This window comes from Periplaneta americana, chromosome 14 (genome assembly GCF_040183065.1).
Source record: "Periplaneta americana isolate PAMFEO1 chromosome 14, P.americana_PAMFEO1_priV1, whole genome shotgun sequence".
Taxonomy (NCBI): domain Eukaryota; kingdom Metazoa; phylum Arthropoda; class Insecta; order Blattodea; family Blattidae; genus Periplaneta; species Periplaneta americana.
Window position 1 is genome coordinate 119,973,631 of NC_091130.1, and position 13,561 is coordinate 119,987,191.

Here is a 13,561-nt window from a genome sequence, read left to right on the forward strand (position 1 = left end):
ACAGTTCAAAAGTATTGGAAAGCACGACTGCTAATGGCTTCATTGCCAAATGCAAGGCACTAGACAACAACAACATAATTATGTATTATAACACTTTGTTTTACTCCAATCCTTCCATATATTAAGTTCACTGTTGGTAGTCATTCCAGGATGGAGAGTTCAGTGCGAGGTTTGTGATAGAAGCCTCTAAAGGCATGGCTACGACATTGACTCGCAAGTTTGAGGGAGGACCAGGAGGGTATTGATTTACTACATCTCAGTACAAAATGCGGCTAGCCTCAACTTCACAATAATATGTTATGCTATACTGGTGTACTGTGAATGTGCTGTGGTGTTGAGTGTTAGTTTAATCAAAATTGCATGTGTGTATGTGTTACATATTAATTTTGTGTAAAAAGACTCATACTGAGAGAACATTGAGGTCATTATTTGTCGAATTAAAAGAAAAATCGTTTTCAAGTTGGACATATGAAACAAAATGTGCTTACAAAGATATGAGATTGACGCCACATTTACATATTAAAATAGTGGGTGGAGGAAGACATCATGGTATAAAAATATTGTTGTCTAACAGGGTGCTCTGAGACAAATAAGCTATATTATTATACCTGTATTCTATAGAAACATCTATATACGAGGCGTGTTCTTAAAGTAAGTTCCGTTTTCAGTTATAGCCGTCGCATTGCTGCAATTGTTATTTTGCGCATGTGTGTTTTCTTCTTCAGTCCTCAGGCAAGCTGTGCATGCAGTTTCAGAGCTTCAGTCCGTGTATGTGGTTAGTTGTGATCAGTTGAAATGTTTAAAGTGATCGAGCACCCCACCGACTGTGAGATGTGGTCTTTTATCCATTTCTTGAATGCGAGAAATATCAAACCAGCTGACATTCATCATCAACTTCGTGAGGTGTATGGTGATGATGCCATTAGTGATGGAATGGTCAGGAGATGGATTAGGAAGTTCAACGAGGGCTGCGTCTCTGTGCACAACGAGCCATCTTTGATCAATGACGATTTGGTGCGTGCTGTTGATGAAAATCCAAGAGGACAGGAGGTTCACAATTTCTTCGCTTTCCTTGAATTTTCCACAAATGTCGCGGAGTGTTCTCTACAAAATTGTGACAGATCAATTACGATATCGAAAAATGTGCTCACGATGGGTACCCAAAATGCTCACCGAGGAACACAAAACCAAACGAGCTTCCAGTGCATTGAGCTTTCTCACACGTTACAGTGAGCAAGGCGATGAGTTTCTTGACCATATCGTGACAGGTGAAGAGACTTGGGTGTCTCACATGACACCTGAATCGAAGCAGCAGTCCATGGAATGGAGGCACACTGCATCGCCAAGGAAAAAGAAATTCAAACAAACCATGTCAACACGCAAGATCATGTGCACTGTTTTTTGGGACAGAAAAGGAGTCCGGAGTTCTACTCATCGAATTCTTGCCTCAAGGTGAAACCATTAATAGAGAAACCTATTGTCAAACCTTGAAGAAGCTCTGTCACACAATTCAGAACAAGAAACGTGGGACGCAGACCAACGGAGTTGTGTTGCTTCATGACAACGCTCAGCCACACACAGCTCGTGACACCCAAAATCTCATCTCGAAATTTGGCTGGGAACAAATTGACCAGCCCCCCTACAGCCCAGATTTGGCTCCGAGTGACTTTCATCTCTTCCTGCACTTCAAGAAGTTCCTCGGTTGTGAACGTTTTGATGGCGACGATGAAGTGAAAACAGCAGTGTGGGAGTGGCACACTAATTTACTGATGCAGAAATAAAGGACTTTTTGTTACTAAAATGAGAATCGAGAAGTCGTCATTATGAAATGACTGTTTAAAAAATAATTCTTTCTGAGGAATGTAAGCCCAAAGGAATGATATGATAGAGAACTTTTCCACTTATACTATGCTTAGGATTCGTCTCTCAAAGAACTATCACCAAAATGCTTCCACTGTGTATAAACTTTACTCATTTTTACATTCAGATAAAATCTCAGTAATAGTTTTCAATTTAGTGTTTAAACTTCACAAAATGTAATAAGGATAAAAGGAGCAGGAAGACACACTTATTAGGAACTATTCTTATTTCATCTATCAAACAGTGACTTCAGAGCTGTTACTCAAATTACAACGTGTAAAAAATGGGGGAACAATACTGATAGAGTAGTATTGAAGGGAGGTGGGGGGGGGGGGAACAGGCTAGGTTTGGATGGAGGTTTCGTACGTACTAGCACAAGCTGGGTGAACTGGGAGAACAGAAAGTTATTGCGTTGTCGGAAACGAAATTCAATTGGAACAGATTTTTAAATGTACATTATTAACTTTATTCCACGCAAAAGAAAACATTACAAGACGAATATACAGGGTGTAAGGGGTATAAATACCGTCCTTTTAACAGTCGTTGGGGACGGTCTACAGCAGTCATGTCAATTGATGCCCATAGGCGCAAGCGCGCACTTTAGAGCTCAGGAGAGCCTGAGCGCTTCACAGTGGAAAGGAAAGAGACAGACGAAAGAGGTAGTATATGCCGCTTGGTTGAGCTGTATACAGGGATGGCCAGCACTGATTCAATGGATGAAGGGAAGAGAACTAATTGAAACTGTATCCATATTTAATTTTGAGATTTGTCTAAGTGTAAGTGCATTGTAAGAATGTAAGTTTTAATTTTAATGCTTATTTTTCACAAGTTTGCTTTTTTATTCAAAAGGAATATTTTCTCATTTACTGAAGATAGTATATCGGGAAATGCTATGTTCCAACTTCTTACAGCAGGCGTGGCAAAAATGTGACGGACACCTTGTTATTTAAGTTTCTGAAATAATGCCCTCTGGTTTAATTTTAATTTTTATTTATTTCTCGTGATGTATATATTCCACGGAAGTTAGTACAGCTCATGCAATTCTAAAAATGTTACAATAAGCTGTATATATACTGTATATTTTTATTTATTTGTTATGACTTATGGAAAAGTATACAGGCTAGATGCCCATCAGAGCACCTTCTTCACATATACATGAACATTTAAACTTAAAATTTATTATTGATAATGATTCACATGAGCAGCAGCTATAAAATAGGTATATGCAACTCATTAGCAATAGAAATAAAAGAAATGAAAACATGAAAGAGATGTAGCTTATAATTATTCAGTATTGATAAAAACATAAGAAATTTTATAAATTGATAATAAATTGTAAGGCCAAAACAAGGGAAAAGTTGTGATATTGTTTTCGATCTAGAGGGTGCTACAGCTTACATTTGTGAAAAATTATTTTCAACAATGAAAATAATAAAAACCAAATTTAGATAACGACTGACAGACAAACACCTTCGTGATCAACAACGATTGGCAGTAAGTGATATAATTCCTGATTTTGAAACTCTTTCGCAGAGACATTCTGAAGACAGTTAATTTTAGGAAGTGATAGGCCTAATGTGTTCCATGTTTTTGTTCATTTCTTTTCTCAGGTTGAAACCAAGAAATCTAAGGAAATTTTCTAGAGTTAAAGAAGTTATGCCGTTTGTAGTTGGCTACTCTGATTAAACCATGCGAGAATAACAATAGAATAACAGTTTTAATTTTATGAATGTTTGTGGGAATTTTCAATTTTAATTTTAGCGTAAGAAAAATGTTGACATGGTGTAATTTGGGTTTAACAGTGTTAACTGCAGGTGTAATTTCGGAACTAATTTTCTATTACATTAAAAAGTTTAAGAGATTGTCAGAACAATCGGAACATATAAATGAGGTTATGTTTTTTACCGATAAAGGATATCAATGTAAAGGACACTGCTACAATAGAGTGCGTTGTGAGAAACAAAGTTGTTCTTTTCGTCATATGAGGTAAGAATAAAAATTACAAATGTATTTACGTCCTTGGCTTCTTATTGAGTCATAGGTACTTATCGTAGAAAAAAATCCACGGTATGGTGTTGAATGACCATCGACTGAAAATACGGGAAATTAGCGAGGTTATGCACAAGAGGGCTTGATATATAAGGCCTCTTGGTTATGTATAGCTCAACTGAGTGTGCCACATCTTAGTCAATGTCTTGGGCATGTTCGAAGTCTCCTCAAGGTGGGTTCTGCGTTTGTTGACTCCGGAACAAAAGCACATCCGTTGTCAAACTTCCGAGGGATTGTCTGGCTCGATTCGAGAAAAATACGGCCGATTTTTTAGGCGGCTTATGACCACTGATGAAACCTGAATCCACTACTACATACCACAGACAAAATAGCAGTCGAAACAATGGAAGCACAGTGATTCTCTGCCTCCAAGGAAAGCAAAAGCTGGGACAGTCATGGTGTCCATGTTCCGGGTTTCTACGGGGTTAATCATAATTGACTATCTAGCAAAGGGAAGAACAATAACCGGAGAATATTCAATTCTCTTGCAACAACTGAAAGGAATAATTCGCGAGAAGAGGTCGGATATGGCAAGAAGAAAGTGTTGTTTCATTATGACAATGAACCTGCTCACACATCTGCAATCGCGATTGCTAAACTACACGAACCATGGTTCGAATTGTTGCCGCATCCCCTCTAAATCTCTCACCCTCAGACTTCTTTCTTTTCCCAAAGCTCAAAACTCACTTGGTTGGAACGAAATTTTTGTCAAACGAAGTTATCGCAGCAGCAGAAGGTGTTTTTGTAGATCTCGAGGAGAGTGTGTACAAGGAGGGTATAGCAGCATTGCAGCCTAGTTTTTGAATCTCTGGGAGGATTATATTGAAAAATAAAGATTATTTCAGAATAATCCTAGTTTAATTTCTATACCAGGCTGTGAACTTTTCAAACAACCCTCGTGTGACCTGTAGACCTACAAGGCTTCTGTCTTACAGAACATGATGTGATGGTACTAGAGAGACTTTTTATACTTCTTCTATGAGTCTGTTAATTACATAATACTAATTTGAAACAGCAAAATAATTTTAAACAAACAAATATCCAGTTATTCAATAATCGTACATTAACGCTGATTGTTTGTAATTATTAGAGAGCGGAATTTTAGGCCCTAAATTGTAGCATTTTAGGCGCCTAAAATAGGCTCTTAAAGTCCTTTATTTAGGCTCTATAAAATAAAAAAATAGGCTTTTTTGTTTGATGAAGAATGTCACTAATATAAGATTCAACATTTATTTAATGCAAATTCTTGGATTAAAAGAAACTTCCACACAATTCACATTTTACAAGAGTACACATGCATACACAAAATGAAGACATTCTGTCTTTAAGTTAGTGTTTTTCATTCACTGATCACATTTCCATAGTTTGCTTCATAGTAGATGATCAGCACCTATTGAAACGGCCTGGCACTGTGTACTCTGAATAGTTGGTAAAAGTGTATCGAGTAACCAATACTTCAATAATAAATCTTTGCCCTGCCGTAGAACGTTATGATCGGGATGACAATCTCTTTGACAAGGTGATACAAGAAAACACTAAATGTAAACTTAAAACTCAGTTCAAGAAACATTTATTAACAACCAGTAATAAAAATAGCTATGAACCAATGTCCCACAAAAACGTGCAGTCACTCATAATTCACCCTTCAAGTAAACTTGTTGATAATTTCCATTCACTGACCTGGCATTTTATTTATTTGATGGTGTCAATAAAGACACATGTCATTACAAGTTCCAGGTCACGTGGACTCTTGCCTTAACCAGAATATTGCTTATAACATGAGTACGTAAATGAAGTGTGACCATCTTCTCCATCAGAAACGGAGACTGGTAAGCTGGATGTGTAGGTAAACTTTCAGAGTCAATGATTTTTGCAGAAAAGTTAACATTACTTGATTGTTCACTGAATGCTATGTGTAATTATGGTTTAATAAGTGGATTAGGATGTGTTTGTAGTTTCTGAAGATAATTTTTACGTAAGTGCTGCACGTAGTCACTGAATAAAATGATTTCCAGGTCACTGTAGAGTTGTGCGTTAGTAATGTAAAAATCAGCTCCTGTGATGGTTCTGCACACAGCTCTTTGGATGGCATCGAGTTTCTTGATGTGGCGGGGATGGGTTTGAGCCCAAATTTCTGACGCGTAGGACATGTATGATCGTACAAGTGATGTGTACTGACTTGGCATTCATCAAATCATGGACCAGTAATGCCATCTGTTTTCTCTAGCTGAAAACACAAATAATAAATTCGACAAGTCCTAGCTTGTCTGCCACTGAATAACTCTAGGTTACCAAATCCACTAAAATTAATATAACCCCGTTTGAGGAAAGCCAAGTACTAATTCCTCACTCTTTAAGATGCCAGACTGTAACTATAATTCACACATTACCAACTCTGTCATCATACCAAAAACCTGTTACAATCCTGCTGAATCGATCTCGCATCCAGCACAACAATGACCTCTCTCTTCCACTCTCATATTTCCATTCTCACACAGTACACCGCTCCACAAACTGGAGACCACTATTTTGGGCTATAAATCACGAACCCCGTTCGACACCCGGCTGCCCTGCTGTCACATCACAGCTAGTTACCCGCGATCCCATCGCGAATAGCTACAACACTAACTCACAGCGAACCCAGCTGTCGCCCAACCTCACTCAACGAGTCGTTCCACCAGACTAAATCCTCAAATCGCGATTCTCCCTCAAAGTCAAACCAGCGAATAGGGATTATAAAGAATGGACACTTCGCGTCGGTACCTTTGATGTAGCTGGACTCATTTCAATGACCTTCAATTTTTTTTTAAGTAGGTTATTTTACGACGCTTTATCAACAGCTTAGGTTACTTAGCGTCTGAATGAGATGAAGGTGATAATGCCGGTGAAATGAGTCCGGGGTCCAACACTGAAAGTTACCCAGCATTTGCTCATATTGGGTTGAGGGAAAACCCCGGAAAAAAGCTCAACCAGGTAACTTGCCCTGATCGGGAATCGAACCCAGGCCACCTGGTTTCGCGGCTAGACGTGCTAACCGTTACTCCACAGGTGTGGACCAATGACCTTCAAGCCAGCTAAAGCGTGAGATTCTGCTTTCTCCCTAGAGTTGGCGCTGACATCACACCAGCTAGCAGTCGACACAGTGGAAATATAACACATATAATTAATTAATACATCTAGGTACATTATATACTCAAATAAAATAAATTGGATCCATAAAATAATAAATCCGTCATTAACTGTAATGTCTAGACTCTAGAGTTCCTTTATAATGAGAGTTGAGACGTTGACCCCAACAACAATTAAAATATGTAATGATTTGATAGCGCTGAAAATGGAAAAACAAAACTCTTACGAGAAGTAAAACCATATACCTATATTATATTATATACAATTATTAAACGAATTCGATACTTAATTTTATAATGTATTATATTATTTTATAATATAATTTATTATATCTGAAATATAAAATATTATTATTACAACTAGTTTGTCACTGAGAAATAAGGAAAAGCTGTTAACTTGAATTTATTTGAAGCAAAGCGTTACTGGATTATGCAATAAGGCAGGCGATGTTTGGATCCTGTGTCTCAATTATTATCTTAGCGTATGCTCGATTACACTAATCTCTAGCGCTTGAAAGTGGAACTAAACGCTGCGCACAGAGAAACAAAACACAGGAAAATTCGCTCAGTGTCCATTCTTTATAATCCCTATTCACTGGTCAAACTGTGTGCTAATGCGCCCTCAAAATAACCAACTACAAACCAAACCCAAGTCACGTGATCACTAAGGTTCGCTCCTTATACGTGAGGAATAAATGAGCTATAATAGAAGAAAAGAAACAAGCTATCTAAAGGAGAAAGTAAGACTGAAAATGGAGAAGAAGTAGAGCCATCTATGAAAAGTAAGGTAAACTAATACAAAAATGAAATAATAATGATAGAAGGAAAAGAAAGAAAGGAAAAGGAAAATAAAAGTAGTGTGCCGAAATAAAACGGCACACTATTGTGGCTATTGTGTTGCTCACTGCTGTACTTACAAGTGGTGAAAAAAAGAAAGGGTTGTTATCTGTCTTGGAATGTAAGAGAATGTATATTCGGATACAACCTAGTGAGTTTGTGTTAAATTGCTGACAGACAGAGGAAGATATAATAATAATAATAATAATTTGTCCCACAGGAGTTCTCTTACATGCCAGTAAATCTACTGATATAAGCCTGTCGCATTTAAGCACACTTAAATGCCATCAACCTGAGGCGGGATCAAACCCGCAACCTCGAGCACAGAAGGCCAGCGCTATACCGACTCTGCTATCCAGGCCGATTGAAAGTTGGAATTTTAGGATTGAAAGATTGTAAGAATGAGAAGGGGTGGCCTGGAGGTACTTCTCTATCATGTCGTTCACTGCTAGGAAGGAGTTGTTATCCATCTTGGAATGTAAACAGTATGGGATGTTGAGAAAAACTGTAAACAGTTACGAAAAATGATACAAAAATTTTAAAAAATCTAAAAATAGGCACTAACATCGAAATAGGCATTTTTAGGCACTATAAAACCCCTTTATTTTTACCTATATTTCCATGAAAAATGTAAATATTAGATCTCAAGCCTGTATGCATCAAGGAAAAAAATAGTTTTTGTCTAAATTCTGCTCTCTAGTAATCATGATTTCCTAGCACCACACCATCAATGTTTAGTGCTGAGTATCAGGGTTGGCAAAAACCCGGTTTTTTTTTTCCAAAAACTATCTGCCCACTTATATCAAAATATAATAATGGGTAATGGAGCAATAACTTGAGTTCTTGGCTGGAGTTATGGCATTCACCATCAACGACGTATACTCATCTACCTTATTCCATGAAAATGCAGTCTCAAGAATTTTACCAAGTAAATGGTGGAAAATTGTGGGCCAAAAAAAAAAAATTGAAAAAATGGAGGTGACAAAGGCAAACAAACTGCCCAATGGATTTTGCTCGTTTTTCTCTGCGTTACACACATGTCTGGCGAGTCCTGCCTCAATTGAAAGACCTTTCTCGACATTTGGGAAATTGTAGAACAGACTGGGTGTGGATAAAGCCTAGAAACTCAACATATAATAGTATCAACCTGACAAGAATTCGTGCATGTGAGATTGGTGACTTGTAATTAGTGGTTAGTGACAGTGTCGATATTCAAATTAAGTGTTACCTTTGCTTATGTATGTCAAATAAAAATCTATTACATTTTTTTTTTTTTGCAAACTTGTCTGAAATATCTGTTATTCCATTAATTAAATCATATTCACTACTACTTTATAAATTCTAAGAATTTTTGTTGGATTGTTCAACTAGGCCTAAATATTAAACAAATAATAATTACTTTAGGCATTTTAATAAATGCTTACAATAATAAATTAAATTTGGTACCGGTATACTATTATAGCTGACATAATTAGGAACATTAAATCCAGACGTTTGAGATGGCAGGGCATGTATGGGCGAATCCAGAAATGCATATAGAGTGTTAGTTGGGACGCCGGAGGGGAAAAGACCTTTAGGGAGGCCGAGACGTAGATGGGAAGATAATATTAAAATGGATTTGAGGGAGGTGGGATATGATGATAGAGAATGGATTAATCTTGCTCAGGATAGGGACCAATGGCGGGCTTATGTGAGGGCGGCAATGAACCTCCGGGTTCGTTAAAAGCTAGTAAGTAAGTAAGTATACTATTATAGGGTAGGCACTTACTTAATAATGATTTACACAGTATGAAATAAAAATTATGGGAATTGTTAATAAAGGAAGATTTTATGCCACTTGCAGCTTTAATAGAATACTTTTGTATTACTGGTTTTTTTTTTTTTTTGGGTTGGGAAAAATCGTGCCAACCCTGGTGAGCATAGGGATAGAGTATCCTTTTATGCAGTTTCATAATTAAATTTCCATTTTATTTCTTAGGCGTATTCTGGAATTACTGCAGAAGCCTAATGAGTCTTTGGACATTTGTATATACTTGTTGACATGTCAAGACTTCTTGGATGCCATCGTCAAAGTATACAAAAAGGGTATTAGAGTGAGAATTATTGCTGATGCAGATATGGCTGATGGCTCTGGTGCCCAAATATACACATTTATGAAATATGGTAAGAAACAATTTTTAATTCTTATTGTACTGTTTAATCCATTACAGAAGCTTCAAATTATACTGTACAGCAACTAACTTTGGATTAGATATACTACAGAGGTTATAGGTATGTAAAATGAGTTTAGCAGTTGATAAGAAGTTTTGGGCGTGCTTCCGAACGGGGCAGCGGTATTTCCTCTAAGGTTAGAGCCCAGTTTAGGTGTGTGTATGTTAATCGAAAAAAATGTCATATAAACATGCGTCCTATTCTCAATATTTTTTAGCCCCCACTTTTCGAGTAATACACACACACCTAAAACTTGGGCTCTAACCTTAGAGGAAATACCGCTGCCCCTGTTCGGAATCGCGCCCGAAGTTTTAGTCCCAATTGCAGAAAAACCAATTAGATATGATCTATGATCAAAGATGGTTTAATTGGCCATCGGTTCCATTTTCGTTGCAGAACAATCAGCTGTTTGATCAGAAATCAATTTTCCGTTAGATGTGATCAACGATTTTTGTTGATAAGTGACTGATCATTGACCAAGTGTATAGTGTTTACCAAGTGTATAGTGTTTATAGTGAAATTATAAGTAATTTATATACGAAATAGTTACAGTAGGTAGTTATATTGCTAAAAATTACCTAATAGATTCTTTTGATGAAATATTTGATAAGTATTCATAAGCGATGTCAGAGGTAATATGGTGAATAACATCGTGATTTCTGACAGAGACCGAAAAATTAAAGCTTTTCTTTTCTTATGCTTCACGGAAACACCATCCATCTTCTTATTTTCTATTACATTCATAAAGCCCTCCATGATGTTTACTAAGAGGGCTTTATTCTTATCAGAAAAATTTGTACCTTCTCCCCCGTGTTTTTAGTTCAGTTCATTTCTTTTACTTTATTCTGCAGTCTATACAGATGGAATCTTTCTTCGGAAAACGTATTATTTGACTTTTCTTGTGTTAAATGTTACATTACCTCATTAACATTTATGTTTTCTTTCTGTTTTACTTCTACGAAAACAACATTCATTTATTTTCTTGATCAGCGCTCATTCAATGCATTTGTTTCTCCCCCCTTAAAGAGCATCAACTTGGCGGTGGTTGCTAAATAGCACTGATGCCAAATATATTTCTTTCTTAAATCAGCATTTATAGTCACGTCGCTGTTACTTCCGGCATGACTCCTCCTCTTTGCTTACGCCTTAGAAAGTGAAGATTCTATAAAGTCTAGGTAGATATTATCATTCGTCATTTTTGTTCTTTCGTTGCCCAGCTACCAGATGAGGAATCTATTTGCCGCACTGTTAAACATTATCATGTCGTAGCTCCTATGATAATGTTGTTGTTGTTTTCTAATGCCAGGCGTTTGACAATAAAGTCATTTGACCTCTTGCACTCCAATATTTTTCAAAGATATTATCATGACCAGCCACTGAAGCACAGATTTTGAGGTGTTCCGAAATGATAATAAGTCGACTCTCATAGGAGCTACAACATGAAAATGTTTAACAGGGCAGCAAATAGAGTCCTCATGTGCTTTCTTTTAACGTCAACGAAAGAATCAAAATGGCGGGAAATTATATTCATTATTTATCGAGCCTTAGGTAGTGCATAACGTCATCAACAGTGAATGACAAGACACACACGTTTAAATGTAGCCGACCTGCAATGTGATTGGCTGCCGGAAATAAGAGCGACGTGACTATAGTAAATTAAGAAAAGTTGATAGGAGATTTGCTTTCGTACAACACAATGAGCAGTCAAATAAATCAGACATCAACTGATTGGTGATCAGAGATTTATTTGATTTGCACTTCTGTAACCGGACCTTACACTTACTTCAAAATTATTTGGATTCGGAACACCTCAAAATCTGTGCTTCAGTGGCTGACCATGATAATATCTTTGAAAAATATTGGAGTGCAAGAGGTCAAATGACTTTATTGTCAGACGCCTGGCATTAGAAAACAACAACAACATATTTAATTTTCTTTTACACTGGCTACAGTACTCAAGCTGTAAACAAAACCATGCTAGTATTACTATACAGTAGGTATAATCTGTTGTAATCTGTTGACACTATGTTAACATTGTATAATTTCATGGAAAAGTCAAATATATGATGTGCGTTCAATAAGTAATGCGACACTTTTTTTTTGTCCATCAACTTTTGTTTGCAGGTATTCCAGTACGGATGAAAAAGTCTCCATTTCTAATGCATCATAAGTTTTTTGTGATTGACAATCATATTCTTGCAACTGGTTCCTGTAATTTGACAATGCAAGCACTCACAGGAAACTGGGACAACATTTTGATAACATCAGTACCTGAACTTGTTAAACCATTCAGTGAACACTTTGCTCAATTATGGGAAGAATTTTCAGAATTTCATTTGTGATATCAATAAATGTTACATTAAAATATTTTATGCTCCAGGTTCAACAGACAATGTCGGATTCAGTTCAGTGTATAATAGTAAAAGTTAAGTTTGTATTCCTGGAAAAGCCGTCTCCTCAGTGTTACAGATTTGTATTCCTGGTTTCAAATGAAGTTCGTCTTGCAGAATTTGAAAGAGAGAAGAAATAGTGTTTATGTGTGTGTGTTTGTATTAACCTGAATTTTACACATATTGTTCTTTTTAATTGTAAGAAAGTTGTTATCTTCTTATAATAAAACATATTAGAATCATGAAATGTTACCTCAACTATATTTATGTGGATGAGGTGTACATTACGGTTGAAAAAGTGTGGTTTACAAAGTTACAAAGCTTAAGTATTCCAGTACTTATCTAGTAATACTTGATGGAGGCAAGTGGTCACTTATTGAACCATATGGTGAGCATAGTACATGTGCAAGTTACTGTTACAGCAGTTATCAAGAAATGCTGTGCTTAAATTTGTTTTGTCTCATCGGATGTAATATGCATTGATTCGTATACCATGGCTGAGTATCCAGAAATATCTGATATCAGACGTATGTGAGAGCGTGGATATATAATACATACAAAGTAGAATACTACATTTTAGTGAATATAAATGCTGGTGCTGGTTATGTGTTTATATTCTTTCTGATTCAGCGATTGCACTACTGTGTGTATGTATTCAAGCTCATTATTTGAAATATATTAAATATTATTTGAAATATATTAACATTCTATGTATTTTAGTTTAATTCTGCTTACTTACTTACAAATGGCTTTTAAGGAACCCGAAGGTTCATTGCCACCCTCACATAAGCCCGCCATCGGTCCCTATCCTGTGCAAGATTAAGCCAGTCTCTATCATCATACCCCACCTCCCTCAAATCCATTTTAATATTATCCTCCCATCTACGTCTCGGCCTCCCTAAAGGTCTTTTTCCCTCCGGTCTCCCAACTAACACTCTATATGCATTTCTGGATTCGCCCATACGTGCTACATGCCCTGCCCATCTCAAACGTCTGGATTTCAAGTTCCTAATTATGTCAGGTGAAGAATACAATGCGTGCAGTTCTGTGTTGTGTAACTTTCTCCATTCTCCTGTAACTTCATCC

The 13,561-nt window shown here is 36.8% G+C and overlaps 1 protein-coding gene across 1 annotated transcript; it reads left to right on the forward strand.

The window, feature by feature from the left end:
- The first annotated feature begins 3,539 nt into the window (after positions 1-3,539).
- On the forward strand, positions 3,540-13,198 carry zuc (Mitochondrial cardiolipin hydrolase zuc). Its single transcript, XM_069846013.1, has 3 exons — positions 3,540-3,846; positions 9,853-10,037; positions 12,210-13,198. The coding sequence occupies exons 1-3, from the start codon at positions 3,590-3,592 to the stop codon at positions 12,425-12,427; spliced, it is 660 nt and encodes a 219-aa protein (XP_069702114.1). The 5' UTR covers positions 3,540-3,589; the 3' UTR covers positions 12,428-13,198.
- Positions 13,199-13,561: the final 363 nt, after the last annotated feature.